Source organism: Watersipora subatra, chromosome 7 (assembly GCF_963576615.1).
Source record: "Watersipora subatra chromosome 7, tzWatSuba1.1, whole genome shotgun sequence".
In the NCBI taxonomy this organism is placed as follows: domain Eukaryota; kingdom Metazoa; phylum Bryozoa; class Gymnolaemata; order Cheilostomatida; family Watersiporidae; genus Watersipora; species Watersipora subatra.
The window spans coordinates 55,446,712-55,464,215 of NC_088714.1; the positions used below are offsets into that span (position 1 = coordinate 55,446,712).

Here is a 17,504-nt window from a genome sequence, read left to right on the forward strand (position 1 = left end):
TGAAGTTGGTTAACTAAACATAGGTAAATGCTGTATGCCCTGCATTTTTAATATATCTTGACATTAACAAGTACCTGCTCTTGATCCTCGTGCTTATTCTGTTGGGTATGGGATCGCTTGGTCATGGCCCGTAAGCATTGCGATGGAGGGATATATTTTTCACTGTAATACTGGGATACTTTTTACCCGCGCAGGTTAGGTTAAGGATGTAGTTACCTGCATATCTTGCAGCTTACCTGCGGCATGTTCGTCATAGAAGAGGTCAGTCAGGCTTAAGTGTGCTCCATAGTTCTTCTGTAAAACTTCCATTGTTTCTTGATTCCGTGATAATTCCTTGTAGCATAGTTGTCATCTCCTGTTCTACTCAGGTTGATATATAATCCCCAAAACGATTAACCAAGTAGTTTTGTTTTAAGACAATTTTATTTGTGGCGTTGGGAGATGCTGGAATAATTCTTCTTCTATCCACTTGCCTTTGCTTGGTTGGAAGCCACTTATATCTATACTCCACAAGTCTGCATTTCTATGGGTCTTCATATAAATTTTCATTCGTCTATTCCTTTAGCTTAACTGGGACAATATTTAATGACCTGTTATCTCCTGCTCACTTATTTCTGTTAGTTTAAGTCTGATTTAATGCAGTTAATGTTTAAAATATAGTTTGTTTTTAGTATTTGAATGCTGCCGCTGTTTGATTGCCACTATGAGAGAAGGGTTGAAAAATAGAGCGCTACCCTTTAATTGAATGCCACCCTCATTTGACCGCCACTTTGACATTCTCTGAGCTATAAGAACCCATAACAGCAAGTGATCAGTAGAAAAGTGTCAACAAAATTGTATTGATAATTAATCGTTTACATCAACAATTAATTCTGTTATTGTCAAACTCCAAAGGTTTTCATTTTTTTCCTTAAAAAATTTGAAAGCAACACCATCGAAATAATTAATAACTGTCTCAGACTAACAGAAGTTGATTGTTTAAGGCGGTCTTGATACTTCAAAGTGTATAAAACTGGTTTACATTTATGAAGGTATATGGACCTTCTAAATTAAGATGAAAAGTTTGCAATAAATACCATAGTATCTATCTAAACTGCTTGTAATGTCTTCTTATAACAGCCACTCAGCCTAACAAAACTTCTCTTTAGCCATCACAGTGATGTATGCATCATATTCTGGATGTTTATTCTCTTAGAGCAGTTGAGATGTGTACTCAAGCTAGTCTTTTTTGTGTGTTGCTACAATCTCTCATTGCTAGGGGAATTCCAAAATCTGATTTAAAAAATTATTTTTTAGCGCATACACAAACAAGTATTTCAGTTAAGTGAAATGGTTAATAGATGTTTTTAACTGAATGCAGGGCAGCCTAGCAAGGTTTATGAGTCGGGACCGGCGCAGCCAAAGGTGACACTCCCTTCCTCTTCGCCAACAACCCTCAGGAACTATGCATCAAATGAGTGTGGAGCTAAGGTCACTAATGCTAACAAGGAAGCCGGAAACTGCCAACACGTTATCAATGAGAATAAAGATGAATACGTCATACAGCCTTGCGCAGCTAAGTGAGAGAATCTCAGATTACCTTTGCTAATAGGTAGCATGTTATCCTGATAATGAGTCCATGCTTGTAATCTGGTGATGTGCTATCAAGGCCAACTTGATTCAAAGTCCAACTTCAAGGCGACATTTTTGCATGCAATGATAATATTAACTTGTATCAAATACAATTAAATATCGTATTTTATATAAGTTATTATAAGATATCGTAATATAAGGTGTATTGCAGCACAATGTTACACACACGTAAGCGTGTTATCCGGATAACTAGTCAATACATTTTTATTCTAGCAACAAGTTTACAAACTGGTTTACATGATAACTTGTTAACCTGGTAACAAGTTTGCAAACTTGTTGTCTGGATACCAAGTTTAAAAACTTATAGTCCTGTTAACATGTTTACAAACTTGTTATTGGCATAACAAGCATGTAAACTTGATATCCAGATAACAAGTTTACAAACCTATTATGCAGATAGATTGGAAGTAAACTTGTTATCAAGGTAGCCAGTTTATAAATTTGTTATCTTGACTAAAGATGTAATAACACTGTTTATGGAACACTTTTCTAATAATTATATTCTTTTTGTGCCAAAGCTCAGAATTTTCTCTAAACATTTTCGATTGATGATTGGTAATCTCGGGAGTAGCAGAACTAGCAGAAATGCATGGCCTTCCAATGAAGTTCCTCTAATAAGATCTTAGGTCAAGAGCATAAAAGTGAATGCATGCGATTTTAGCTCGTTTGCACATTGGCATTTCTAATATGTACGTTTGAAAAATTGTTGTTTTTCGCAATTTCGAGGCTGTCTGCCGCAGCGCAGGTCTGTGAGCAGTAACCGTAAGAGAGTTAGGAATTTTTAAATAGACTTGGCAGCATAAATATAACAAACCAACAACGAGTGTATGACCACATGATCTAGTCACAGTGCATAAGTTACCTTACAATAGGAAAATAGCTGAAAATGTCACCGCAGTAAATACTGTGGCATTTCTCACATTTCTCTTATTGAATATCATGTCTCTTACTGCCTGCTGCCGCTCTCTACTGCCTGCTGCTGCCTAATACAGTTTGTTTATCATTTTTACTATTTATTATTTCTCATTATACTAAATTACATTTAGAAGTGCAGAACGGATTTCGAAAAAATGATTATCAAAAGGTGCATACAATATAATGTAGGGATTTGCGAATATACATGTAATTTCAATACTAGAAGTTATAATAAAAGTTCATAACATCCAAGTTATGTCATGCATGTCTTTTTATTAATAAATGTTGGCCAATTAAAGGGGTCTCGGAAGTTCAGTTAAAACGTTCCTGTACAAATCGTGTGCAATCGGTGAGCATTGCGCTGTTGGGGGAGATAACTTTGGCTATATCTTAGTTGAACAGTTAGTCGGCAAAATATACCTGAGTGTCTATTCTCCTAACCAGACCGTAAGGCTACTTAAATTTTGAGGTGTCAGCTCAGTGCAAACCATTTGGCACTTTCGCACCCAGTTGTGTAAAAGTAGCATTATCACACTAAACCTGTGGCTCCCCATAAAGTTGTCCTTTCTTGTCTTTCTCCAGAGACCATTTGGCAGCTGCACATACTGCAGTGCAGCGAGTCATGGCATTCAGAGGATCAGTGTGCAGGAGGAAATGAAATAGATTTTACTAAATATCTCAAAATAACATTTCCAGACTTTTAAAGTTATAAGATGCTATGAGGTGCATCCATTTATTCATATAACATTGAGATAGGTGTGACATTACCTTGGCAATTCTGTGCGACTTTTGTTGATGAATTATGTAGATATGATCTGCTGATAAGGGTTTAGTCGTCCCCGAGGGTTTCTCTCTTCTCTCCTGTCCCAAATAACCATCAGCTATTGCTTTTATCAGAACCCTTGCATCATTTATGCAAACAAATGCAAACACCTCTATTACTTCACATGACCACACAAGCAAACAATCATTTTAATTGGAAGTTATGTCTATTATACTACAAGTATTGTGATATACATGTTCTTGGATAGCATTTAAAAGAGTCGACTGTAACAGATAGAAGAGCTTCTAACTTGAAACAACAGAGGCTGTCTACTGTCCTTTAGCATTAGTCATTTATAGCGCAATGCTGAAGCCTAACATGTATTGAATGCTTATACAGTAGATGCTCCTGCAACATATACCTTCTATAATGTAAATTCCAGATAATGTAAGGAATTCATGTAAAGTTTTTGCTTCGTATTGCGTAAAGAATTCCATATCACGTAAAATGTCAAGTCAGGCAAGTTCCTGAATTCGATTTGAATTTGATCTCGCTGCACTTGCAAGAGAAAACTGACGTTCGTCTAGCGTTATTTCTATTATATATACAAGTTTCATGACATTCTAGTTTGTTGTGATAGATTACCAGATGTGTCGGCAAAACCGAGAATAGGGCAGCAACTGTTCATAAATACTTAAAGGTTGACTTGCAACAAAATTCGCATTACAGTTATTTGGTATCAAAAGATTCACCATGTCTTACTCTGCTGTGTTGTAGGTGCAAATTATGTGGAAATGTGATTACAAGCCCTTGAAAGCTATAAAATGAACAATTAATCGCAGCCATCACAAAAACGCTCTAGATTGGAATCCCTTTATTTTGATGACGTACTCAACTCAAAGTGGTTTCAGTTTTGACACGAGATGTTATCACGTGACATAGAAGGCCAATAAGCGGCTCAATATAAAATGTCTTGTATCACTAGTTTATGACAAACATTTTGGGTTCTACCGGAAAGCCCGTATCAAATATAGAGGCTTGCTATATTACGGTTTCGTTTCAGCTAGGCCTGATCATCTAGTCGTAATCTGATCATGTGACCCATACTTTCTGCCATATGACGCGAACATTTTCTACAGCATTTTTAGACCATCCCAAGTGAACAACAAGCTCCTTATGTCTATCAGAGGATTATATGCACTCCTTCGAGCTAAAGTCAAAAAATTAAACCAGTTTTTACGGTAGGTTTTGAGATATCGGTTCTCAAAGCGACAGCATTACAATGATGATGAAATCGACGCAGAGAGACAATTGACATGGTTTTATTGAATGCGTGAAGTGTATTTGTGAACATATTTCAATGAATGAGGTTGCATGAAAGTGTAAACCGAAGCCATCGTGTTTAACCACGTTCCGTTTGAACCGTTTTAGCAAAGGGTTCCGACCTATGGCGTTTTCGTGATGGCTGCGATTAACTATTCGTTTTTTAGCTCTAAAGAGCTTATAATCACATTTCCACATACAAGTATTTTGCACCTACAACACAGCAGAGTAAGACTTGATGAATCTTTGGATACCAAGTGACTGTAATTTGAATTTTCTTGCAAGTCGACTTTTAAAGGTGATCGATTGGTGCAGGTGTTACGGCGTCGGTCTACCAATCTGAATTTCACGAGTTGGAGTATCGTCACAAGTTATTTTTTATCTTCACCTTGAGCCCTGGATACGGATAGACGACAACAAGGTAGTACCGCGCTTTTTATAATATAAATATTTTTGTTTTGCTTTATTGTAAACGTGTAAAACATTTGTTATTAGTTTTACTTTGCAGATTAGACTTGGCTGTCTAGAAAAATAAGCAAATCGTTGTAAATGAACATCGAAGATGTGCGCTCCCTATCGACTTATTGTAAAATTACCGTAACCTGTGAAGTTGATCAGAAAAAGCAGAAAAGTTGCTGCTGCGAACCAATAATACTGCAGTTACAATACAGCCAACTAATTAACATGTCATGTCTAGTTTTTCTTTTTGGATCCGCTACGGGGGCAATTTATATATTTTACTGTTTGTATAATGTAAAATTCCTGTTACGTACGCGTTCCTGGAACTGATTATTTATGTTGTAGGAGCGCCTACTGTATATATATTATTTATACTCTATATATTTTTTATCTGATAATATATAAATCTCAATGTTTGTCTGTCATTTGTCTGTCCAGTTTTAGCATTGAAAAATCACCTTTGTACTGGATGTGAACTCGTGACATTTAAATCGCAAGTTTACTAACAAGTGCGAGTACCCACAAGGCTAAGCCATGGGTACTATTACTAGTAATACCGTGGATGCTGGCTACTATTTACTAGCACACGCATGCACACTACACACACATAGCAAACCTGTGATCACACCTGAGCAAGCACACTCACACAAAGCTGTGCACACTAACACACACCACTCACGCTACAGGCAAACAAACCTGCACTTACATATGCACACACACCACATGTGCGCACAAACTTGGGCTCGCACCTGTGCGCCCACACACGCATACCACACGCATAGGCTTGGAGCATAGGCTTCTAACTACTCACTGTAATTAATGACGGAACACTATGACGGAACACTGGTCATTTTACTATTAAGATAGAAACAAAAGTAATATCAACATTTGGTAATTGCTCTTTTCTTTGCTCTCTTTGTTATTGCATTCTTATAATTCATTCAACTGCTGTGCATGGTGGGAAAGACAACTTCAGATAGTTTCTGGAGTTGCCTTTTTCATGCAAGTAGTTTTTGTTCTAGTAAGATGGGATCTGTTTAGCATAATTCACATGTATTACATCTATAACAGTGGGAGCTGGGGGTAATGTAAATTCATTGTACTGTGCAAAAAGGATAGCCTGTCTGCAGGATTAGATTTCATGTCTAAGCTATGGTTTTCGAATTCAGTGCTAACCCATACGTACCTATGGTTCTTACAGGAAGTGGTTGGTGATAGAGTTGTGTGAGCCAGTGGTAGTGAGAAAGATAGAAATAGCCAATCATGAACTCTTCTCCTCCACCTTTGAAAACTTTACTGTATATATTAGCCGTTCCAACGGCGGCAGTGGTGAGGACAGACTGCTTCTATATTTTATTGTTAAATTCGTTGCATGTCTTTCTGTATTAGTTTTATTGATTAGCTCTTTATGTTAGTTCTATTGATTAGCTCTTTATGTAAGTTCTATTGTTTAACTCTTTATATTAGCTCTATTGATTAACTCTTTATGTTAGTTCTATTGATTAACTCTTTATGTTAGTTCTATCGATTAACTCTTTATGTTAGTTCTATTCACTAGCTCTTTATGTTAGTTCTATTGATTAACTCTTTATGTTAGTTCTATTGATAAGCTCTTTATGTAAGTTCTATTGATTAGCTCTTTATGTTAGTTCTATTGATTAACTCTTTATGTTAGTTCTATTGATTAACTCTTTATGTTAGTTCTATTGATTAACTCTTCATGTTAGTTCTATTGATTAGCGCTTTACATTAGTTCTATTCATTAGCTCTTTATGTTAGTTCTATTGATTAACTCTTCATGTTAGTTCTATTGATTAGCTCTTTATGTTAGTTCTATTGGTTAGCCTTTCATGTTAATTCTATGGATTAACTCTTTATATTAGTTCTTTTGGTTAACTCTTTATGTTAGTTCTATTGATTAGCCTTTCGTGTTAGTTCTATTGCTTAGCTCTTTATGTTAGTTCTATTGATTAACTCTTTATGATAGTTCTATTGGTTAGCCTTTCATGTTAATTCTATGGATTAACTCTTTATATTAGTTCTTTTGGTTAACTCTTTATGTTAGTTCTATTGATTAGCCTTTCGTGTTAGTTCTATTGATTAGCCTTTCGTGTTAGTTCAAATAATTATTTTTTTCATGTTAAATGAGCATTAGATAGACAACTTGTTTTATTAGCCGGGAAGGACTGGCAATCGATTGGTACATTTCGTGCTAAAGAGCAGCGGGGAGTTCAAGGATTCGCGATTGATCAACTTGATCGCTATACTTCCTTCGTTAAGGTTAGTACTGAGATACAGTTGATATATAGCTAGCGCACGGGTACTTCATGTAGAGCTAATCACAACGATATACATATAATCTTTAAGCATTCCTAAACACTCTGATAATCTAACTAGCTGATACAAATAGTACAAAAAAACATATCTGTTCCCTTTTAGATAGAGATATTGAGTCACTATGGCAACGAACACTACTGTCCTATTACAATCATACGAGTGTTTGGCAGCGGTGTTGATGATGATGATGATGACGACGACGATGATGGCGATGAGGCGGATAACCAAAGTATAGGGACGGCTACAGAAGAACCAATAAAAATTCTTTCAACTGATTCTCCACCCACTCTTGTTAATGAAACTCAGGCTATATGTAAGCTTCCAACTGTTGAAGTGTTTGTGTAACTCACTAGGAACCGGCAATATTTAACTTGTAATAAATACAGTGGATCACTTACATTATTATTGGTTAGTTAATATAAAATGGGCTGTTTTCAGATAATGATTTAAACATTTTTGTTGTATTAACAATACTTCTCAAAATATCCTCTTGAATAGAAATAATTTGAATTGTTAGAATTGTAGAAAGTTCTTTTGTATATGTTTTGTTTGATGTGATTGTCTTGCTATGCGACAGTGAGTTTGAAAGCTCACGTTTCTTACACAGCTGAATGCTGTTATGAGTTTTGGTTGGCATTAAAACTACTAAGGAGTTGTCATCTTTTGAATTATCTCTCAACCAATGGATCCGCGAATGGGCACCTCGTTAGCAACTGTTTACTATGTAGCTCACCGTCAGTCCACTTTTTGAAGCGCTTTAGGTCAAACCACACGTGCTATTACCACACCAGTCTTTATGTCTGAGTTTTTTCACCTTACCTACGTACAATAATCAAATAGCCCAGGAAACAGTCTGCTATTTTTATAATGGTACCCATTGCTGAGTAATTCGGCCATGTCTTTTACAACTGTTTATCGTCACTAGCTATTTTGTACCATTAATCCATTAGCTAAAAATTACTTTTTTAAATAAATTCATTTGAATGTTCATGGTAACCAAATAGATTTAATTTGTTCTGTTTTTTTTGTGCTAGAAATATGGAAGACCCCCAATTCTCTGTAAAGATATGTATTCGTGAGTGCCTGAAAGTTGCATTCTCGAAAAGTATGTCAAATTTAGTTATACTATAACACAAGATTTGAGCTATTGGTTTCATTTTCTGGGGTTAAAATTTCTTGTGGCACATCTTTTAAAGTTAAATACTTCAATATTGGGCAGATAACTCTTAAACCTAGTTTAGTACATTGTGAATAGATGTTTAAAAAAGAGTGCTATGATTTGTTTTATAGCAAATAGATCTGATGTGAACTTTGTATTCCCTCCTCAACCTACGGAATGTTTCCTGTGCTATAATAGCATAGAAGAAGTGCCACTGTATTGCTGCCCTGAGCACTTTCATTTGCGTGATGACGATCTCAATATTGCTCAAGCTAAAAACGAAGAGGACCAAACTCGAGATATTCCGGTTGACAACAAAAGTGAGGTGCCCACAGGTACAGATTTTGTGATATTTGTCTGAATGGTCACACCCTCCAGACTCACCTATATTATACTATCCAGGTTATTGCTCACATTTCTGATGCTCTCTCCAATTTATGAGTAGCGCTACAGAGACATTTATCTAACCAAATTTTAATACGTACAAGGCGGCATTTTTACGATGAATTGTATTAAACATGGGAATATATAGTATGGCTTAACATGAACTAACGTTGTTTGGTGTCGTGAGACATTCTGTTATGAACTGAAGGTGTCTAGTGTCATTAGGCATTTTGGCATGAACTGAAGGTGTCTAGTGTCATGAGGCATTTTAGCATGAACTGTAGGTGTTTGGTGTCGCGAGGCATCTTGACATGAGATGAAGGTGTTCGGTGTCGTGAGGCATCTTAGCATGAACTGAAGGTGTTTATTGTTGTGAGGCATCTTGGCATGAACTGAAGGTGTCTAGTATCATGAGGCATTTTAGCATGAACTGTAGGTGTTTGGTGTCGCGAGGCATCTTGACATGAGCTGAAGATGTTTGGTGTCGCGAGACATCTCGATATGAACTGAAGGTGTTCGGTGTCATGAGGGATCTTAACATGAATTGAATATGTCTAGTGTCATGAGGTATCTTGGCATGAACTGCAAGTGTTTGGTGTCTCAAGGCATGCATAGATATGATAGAGATAGAGAAGCATTTATCATTGTCTTTGTCTGTAAGCAGTTTGAAGTCTTATGATTCAACAATTACGGCATTCTGTTACGGCGCGCTGTTACCGCGTGCCGTTATGCGTGGTTTGTGTAGTCTTTTTAGATACTGTTCCTTGTAAAACTGTGTATAACAAAGTTATTTGTACAATGTTACTTTGTTCTGTTATAGAAAACTAGTACGCTTGGCAGTTCCATACAACGTGAGAGATGATCATGAGTAATGAACATTTCCATAGCATTTTAACCACGATCAAGTTTTGTTGATTTTAATCTTGACACATCCTGGTAGTCAGATCACCTCAAACTTAAAAAATTATTGCAAATGATAAAACATAGATAAAATCATCTTTTACATAAAATCATACTTTCTGATAAATTATTTTATTAGAAAGTCTAAGGGGACTTTCTGATAAAATATACTAATATTTTGTCCAAGTACATATTTAATGGTTTGGCTAGTGCTGCACGATAACACGATATAATTCGATATGACGATATATTTCAGTGGACGATTTTTTATTTGGTCAGTTTTCAAGTCGATATGAATATCAAAGCAGATATTTTATCCAAATATCGGCTGATTTTATTTTCCAAAAATGGAGTTGTCTATTTTCTTTATTGTAACGAGGTGACAACTCCTGTTTTTCAACCAATATTAACCAATATCTTCTCATATCGTTCATGTTAAAATCTAACACTATATATCAAAAGAAGACAACTCCAATGTTCGATATTTTTCGATATTCGATATATTTTGAGACCAAATAATCGAATGTACATGCAAAGATATCGTGCAGCACTAAGTTTGGCAGAGGATCTGCTTGTCAGCGATGCTCGAACATATCTGGTAGAAACGGTAGTTATAGTGTTAGCCATCAATCCTCAGGGAGGCAGCTGCTATTCATAGCAATGCTTATTACAAGCTTGAGTGATTCGTCTAAGGCTTGATTCCTTTGATACTGTTGATGAGGTTTATTGCGACTTTGGCTGCCTTTTGGTTTCTTAGCATACACCGAATGCTTTTATAATTAGGCAATTGTTTGATGTATAAAAATCTCATGCTATGGTTTTGGCCGATGCAATGCCACTCATGACCTATTCCATTCAGTGCTGGTGTATATTTTGTGTACCCGATCAAGGCCAAAAATATTGCATTTTTCATAAAATTGTGAGAGGTACCTGATTGCAATCTGAACGCAAAGCAAAGTGTGTACCCTGCATTCCTAAGAAATCCGAAAGTGCCGTATATGATAGCTGTTCGTGTCACTCAAAGTGAGTAGGCTACGAATGCATGATAGTTTGTGATAGAAAGTTATCACAGAGAAAGTGCGTTGCGGAAGGCTATAGTAATATAACATCACAGAGGCACAGATTTGTTTTCATATCTGTATGTTCAGTACATGTAACTGTGCTTTATTATTGGGCTATTCGGTTTCACGGATTTCAGACTGCTAAATAAAATCTTCTGCAGTTGTTTAGTAATAAATGGTGGCTGGAGTTTTTATTATTTGAAAATGGGCAAGATCTTCAGCTGTTGAGCTCCCCAAAGCAATTATACTATCGCTTAATTCTTGCTTCTTTCATGTTAAGACCTAGCTCTTCACTCGGTTTATATTGTCCTCAAACCCACATTTTTAGAGACATACCTTCCAACAGGTTTTTTTTACTGAGAAAGTGTTTCAGGAAAGGATTTTAATTTTAGTGTAAATGCTACCTTGCTGCTGACCTGTCTGCAGTATGTAGACATAGAGCTACTCAAACTTAACGACCTCACTTGACATTGTAATACATGTAAATATATGCAGCTGAAGGCTTTTTCATCATTGCCATGACTGTTTTCATAGTGATTATGAAAATGCTTTACTTTTTAGAGTTGAGTCGACCTTGTGACCCCGATAGCGCGCCTAAAGCCACTCCGACCACCTCTGATGAAATCATCAAACCTACTTTAGCGAGTTTAGATTTGAACAAGTCTGAAATTGTTGCTAAGGACTCTATACAATTGCCCGTTCCTGTCGAGGCAGAGGGTTCAAAGGCTAAGGTTTGTTAAACTATTGTTAATTTATAATTTCGGAAGTTATTTTCTGTTAAATTATGATATTAATGTTTTGCATTTTTGGGTCCACTGGATGGGTTTGGACAGAATTTCACTTCATTCTGTTTGGCGACTTTTGATGCCGTATTCATTGTTTGAAAAGTGTTGCTAGATAGTGTGCTGGTTTATCGTAGCAACTACAGCTACATAACATTGCCTGATACTACTATCCGGTCATTTTTTCATGATAGTTTCCATGAAATCGCAATTTCATAATACACATGCAAAAGATGTAGATCGATCAATGAAACCATTTATAAAGATGGTTCCAATTTTATGTTTACAGTTTGCAGTAGTAATTTTTAAAATGGACTTGTTTGTATTAAAAAGAGACACCTTTATGATGAGCTCTTTGAGGATTGCACTCCTACTCTTTGATGCATACATATTATCGAAGACCTTTGCTTGAGCAACCTGTATAGCCTCAGCTTTTGTGATAAACAGTTTGGGATACTGAAGCATTCGAATCGGACAGTTCGGTCTAGACTTAGTTTACTGTTATAATTATCTGGATATTTCGCGTGCTCGTCCTATTTGCATAAGCAACATAGAATATCTGCTTACTCATAGAAACAAAGGGGTCATCAATAAAAGTTTGTTTAGCCTTTTGCCAGCTGCCATAAATGTTCTGTTATTATTATTTTACTCCTTTCTGTTAGTTTTGTATACATGACGAGTATAATATTTGAGTTTATTTAACATTATATAATGATGCAAGAGTAAAAATTGGGTAAAACTTGTGCTCTACTCCGTATATTTCACATAATTAAATATTATGTTTTTATTATTATCATTTTAAATATAGGTTGGAAAATGCTGAAATCTTATTTGCTTGCGGTTACTGGTTCCCTAGCTAGGTAAATTACACTTCTGTTGCTTAGTTTAACGTTTTGGCCCAGTTAGCAAGCTGTATCACCTGCTGCCTGATCACTGTGGAATTATTTACTCTTTGACAGGTGCAGACAACACCAACAGCACGTGAGGTAGGGACTAGCCAGGTAGTGGCAACTGTTACATCTACAGTTTCTCCTGTACAACCGACAGCAGTTAAGATAGAAGAATCAGAAACTAAGGGAGAAGTGGAAGCATCTAAGCCTGGGGAGATGGAGCAGGTTCTGGTAGGTTGTTCAGGTTATGATACACAGTCGAGCTTGGCTATATGAGATTTATTGGGGTGTCTACAAGGGATGGAATGCTCACTCTATTATACTGACATATTTCAGCCTTCTACTTGTATTCCCTTCCACACTGACCCGATGGTAGCCTGACCATTTGGACACATACCTGAGGAATATCATTAAGTCTGCAGTGTGCCTATCGCTGCTTACATACGTATTTCATAGGAGAATTTTTTCTTATGTTGTAAATTAAAAGTAAAGCTATGACTAGCACCTTGTGTTCTGCTGTCACAGGGAATCACTTTTAGGTATTTTCATACCTGTATAAATTTTTCTTTTATGCCTTTCTGTTGTACAATGGCTTTTTAGAGCTTTAATGAGGGAAGATATAGCTGCATGCATATTGGTTTGCAAGAACGTCTTTAGTGTGCTGCCTTATTGATAGCTGACATCATAAAGGAGGTAGAACAGTGGCCAGAAGCTGTTGGTTTGCTGCCTTATCAATAGCTCATATCAAAAGGAGATGCGACAGTGGCCAAAATGTGTTGGTTGGTTCTCTTATCGAAAGCTGACATCTTAAATGAGGTGGGACAGTGGCTAGAAGGTGTTTGTTTGCTGTCTTTTTGATAGCTGACATCTTAAAGAAGGTGGAACGGTGACCAAAAGGTTTTTGGTTTGCTGTCTTATTAATAGCTGACATCATAAAGGAGATGCGACAGTGGCCAGAATGTGTTGGTTTGTTGTCTTATCGAAAGCTGACATCGTAAATGAGGTGGAACAGTGGCCAGAAGGTGTTTGTTTGTTGTATTATCGATAGCTGACATCTTAAAGGAGGTGGAACAGTGGCCAGAAGGTGTTTGTTTGTTGTATTATCGATAGCTGACATCTTAAAGGAGGTGGAACAGTGGCCAGAAGGTGTTTGTTTGTCGTCTTATCGATAGCTGACATCTTAAAGGAGGTGGGACAGTGGCCAAAAATTATCATTAGCTGTTTTACCAAAAGCTGAGAACCTTAATGGAGGTTGGGACAGTAGCCGAAACATCTTTGTTGGCTGTCTAGGTTGGTGTTGGGGGCCAAAAGGTTTCACTTTCAACAACCTGAGCGTAAAGGTTTTCTTGCATGCGACGTTAAATGTGGCTAAATATCAATTTTTGCATTAGAACTAATTTCTAACATGCTATCTGAAGTTACAAACCAGTTTTGTAAATCAGTACATATGTAGGCAATTCTTTCCATAATTTGGTTTTACTGGCTCAAGTAATGGTAAGCAGCGCTTCATATTTCCCTTATTTAGTTTTAAAATGTTGGATTCAGAGAAGACTAGTATGGTTGACAGGAGTTATGGAAAAGAGGCACAAATCAATATTTTTATCCTCTGGTTTATGACTAAACTAAATTGATATGGTTTAATTCTCAGAAAACATTGTTGCTTCCCCAAGTACTGTATTAGCATAGCAGACTGTGTCTTGCAAAGTTTTCACTGATGCGGGTACCAGTTTTTGTTGTATTATAACCAAGTAACGACATTTTTAATACTAAAAATACTGTACATATATCTATACCGTACATAGTATCTGAAGTTACAAATCAGTTTTGTAAATCAGTACATATGTAGGCAATTCTCCACATAATTTGGTTTTACTGGCTCAAGTAATGGTAAGCAGCGCTTCATATTTCCTTTATTTGGTTTTAAAATGGTGGATTCAGAGAAGATTAGTATGGTTGACAGAAGTTATGGAAAAGGCACAAATCAATGCTGTACATAGAATTAGTACATCTAAATTTAGTATCATCTTAAACAAAAAGGTACAATATTATTGCTTTTTATTCAGGCTTAACAATACTAGACATTTTGCATTGATGACGGGCTGGTTGCACTGATGTTGCACTGGTTGCATTGATGACGGGCTTAACAATACTAGGCATTTTGCATCGCTGGTTGGCTGACTCTGTGTACATGGAATATTGTAAGTCTATGAAACATTTTGTGTTACCTTTCATATGGATCTTTTCCTTCCAGCCGTCGCCTCCAACTCTTGCTGAACCACCTACTGTTGTGCCTGAGGATGTAAAAGAGATGGTCCAGTCAGTGACAGGTGCAGTTGCAGAAGAAGAGCCTATTGCAGAAGAGGAAGGAGAGATAGAAGATGCAGAGAGCTCTGCTGACCCTCCCCCAGCAGCTCCTCGACACGGGAAAAGGAGCACAACTATAAGTAGATTAAGCAATCAAGTCAAGTCTTTGGAACTAAACCTGCAAGTGACCAACAGGTCTGTAGTGGTTGATAGAGTTGTGTTCTCTTTGTTGTGTTGTCTCCCTGCTCGGGAAAAATGTCTTATAAGCCGAGCCAAATATTTATTGTTTCATAAATTAGCCTCATGACCTGCTTAGACACCCTAACGGAGTCTATGTCTATGCACTTGTCTTAGTTAAATGTGCTGTAAATATCTGATGTGCCACGTATCTAGTGTCAGTTGTTTGCAGAAAGAACCAGCTTAGCCAGGTAAGTCTGACTAGTGAGTATTAATCTTTCAGCTACTCTCAGTTTCGAGGATGCAGTCTTCTCTCTTATCAAGCTGTACTATTAAGGTACAGTTTGATAAGAGAGAAGACTGCATCAAAGTTTACTGCTATATAATTAGGTAAATATATATACCATTAACCTCTATTTGAATGCCATGGCACTGTATTTTTTAACCTTTATCCTATAGTGATGTTTTATTAGAGGTGACGTTCAAATAGAAAGTGGCGTTGTATTTGTCTACTAGCTCAACAGGATTTTGAGAAGACAAAGTCCGAATGAAAAACGGGCGAAGCGATGCTAATGTCGCATATATTTTAGACTCTCTTTCAGAGAGAGCGACATTAACCCTGTCGGCCCCTGCATTTTTGCCTAACCCTTTTTCCTATACATGTAAAATATCAGAGCGAGTCGAACAAGGAACTACTTTGATTATAAAATTTTAGCAGAGTACAGTTAATAATTATTTGATGGTGTCACCTTCGAAGTTTTAAAGGAAAAACCTGAAAAAATTTAGAGTTATAACCCGACATCGGCATGCCATAACAATGGCTGCTATTACATCTTACATCTTATTACATCGTTCCTCATACATTTTAAAGTCTTCAGGTCAGGTTGTAAACCAAATTATGGACTATTCTGAAGACAATGGATAAGATTTAGACCTTAATGACTTCGAATCAGAGTGTAGTTCTGATGATTATAACGATCGATCTTCTTGAGTACATCGTCTCTAAAATCAAGACAACCACTACAGCAACCATGAAAGAATTAATTGTTATTGAGGTAACTGAGTCATTATTAATTTATTAGTGCTATTTTGTGGACACTTTTCTTCTGATCATTGCCGACTTTGGGTTCGTAAAGATCAATAAATGTCAAAGTGGCGGTTCAATAGAGGTGACGTTCATTTAAAGATGGCGCTGTATTGTTCAATCCTTCTCATGTAATGGCATTCTATTAGAGGTGGCATTCAAATAGAGGTTTTGCGGTATATGTATTTACAATATATATATATATATATATATAATTTGCTACTATATATATACATTGTCTATACATATATCTCTCTATCTTTATATATATAATATATATATATATATGTTATATGTATATTATATATAATATGTATAGCCTATAACTAAGATATATATATTTGTTTTATATATATTTTCGTTATAAACAGTTCCAGATTTAAATTTTATCAATAACATATTTCTTTTGGAATTCTTCATCTAAGCGCAGTTGATGAAACTTTGATTAAAGGTCAATAATTTCGATCATGTTACCATAACAAGAGGATAACTCCAACATATAACTATATAAATGTACATAAATCATATTCGAGTCAATTTACTGAACACTGAACCTTCCAAATATTAATGTATAGCAATGATACTAACGAATATATGTATATATATTCGTTTTTTATATTATATATATGCTATATATTATATATATATTAGTAAATTAGGATATGTCACAGATGCTTGTTGTTCAGTACTCATCGAATGTGAAAGCGACTAAACTTATTTTTTATTCTGATTGGCTAAGTAACGATTTATCATGCTCTAATTGGTTGGCTGTTTGATTTCAGATATCTGGAGGAGATGAGCCAGAAATCTAAGAATCAAAAGGAAGACCTTCAAAGGGCACTAAATAAGACAATGCGGTCTCTTCAGAACACTACCATGAAGTTGGAGCACCTGGTACATGACTAGAAATATCTATAATAATACAATAGAAATAGACTATGTTACAAAGTTTATTTCAATCATGTATGAAAAGAAGTATTTGATAGTTAGAACAACTATCATGATTAATTTACATGTATGTTATCTTTTTTTATGTTTGTCTGTGTTTGACATACAATACCTAACTACTACTAACTACTTACTATTAGATTAGTTGAGGCTCCTAGCATTTTGTTCAGGGCTGCAATAGGGTTGATCACATTTTGATAAGACCAGTGATGGACTGACAGTTTAATAGTATTACTATCAGAGGTTTGGTAAATCTATGATAAAACTACTAGGAAGTTGATTCCATTGTAAGTTAAATGGGCAACTCAAAAGTATGGCCGAGGATTATAACCTTGTCACAAAACACTATGTGGCAGAGGGCTCAGTTTTAGAACTATAAGGGCATG

The 17,504-nt window shown here is 36.1% G+C and overlaps 1 protein-coding gene across 3 annotated transcripts in view; it reads left to right on the forward strand.

The window, feature by feature from the left end:
- LOC137399454 (SUN domain-containing ossification factor-like) overlaps window positions 1-17,504 on the forward strand; it is a 47,476-nt gene that overhangs the window by 9,226 nt on the left and 20,746 nt on the right. For all 3 annotated transcript variants that reach the window (XM_068085576.1, XM_068085577.1, XM_068085578.1), the window contains 9 exons: window positions 1,361-1,559; window positions 6,294-6,421; window positions 7,269-7,372; window positions 7,532-7,742; window positions 8,720-8,923; window positions 11,495-11,664; window positions 12,675-12,836; window positions 14,857-15,104; window positions 16,953-17,064. In XM_068085576.1, the coding sequence (XP_067941677.1) occupies window positions 1,361-1,559; window positions 6,294-6,421; window positions 7,269-7,372; window positions 7,532-7,742; window positions 8,720-8,923; window positions 11,495-11,664; window positions 12,675-12,836; window positions 14,857-15,104; window positions 16,953-17,064 (1,538 nt within the window). The remainder of the gene's footprint in view (window positions 1-1,360; window positions 1,560-6,293; window positions 6,422-7,268; window positions 7,373-7,531; window positions 7,743-8,719; window positions 8,924-11,494; window positions 11,665-12,674; window positions 12,837-14,856; window positions 15,105-16,952; window positions 17,065-17,504) is intronic.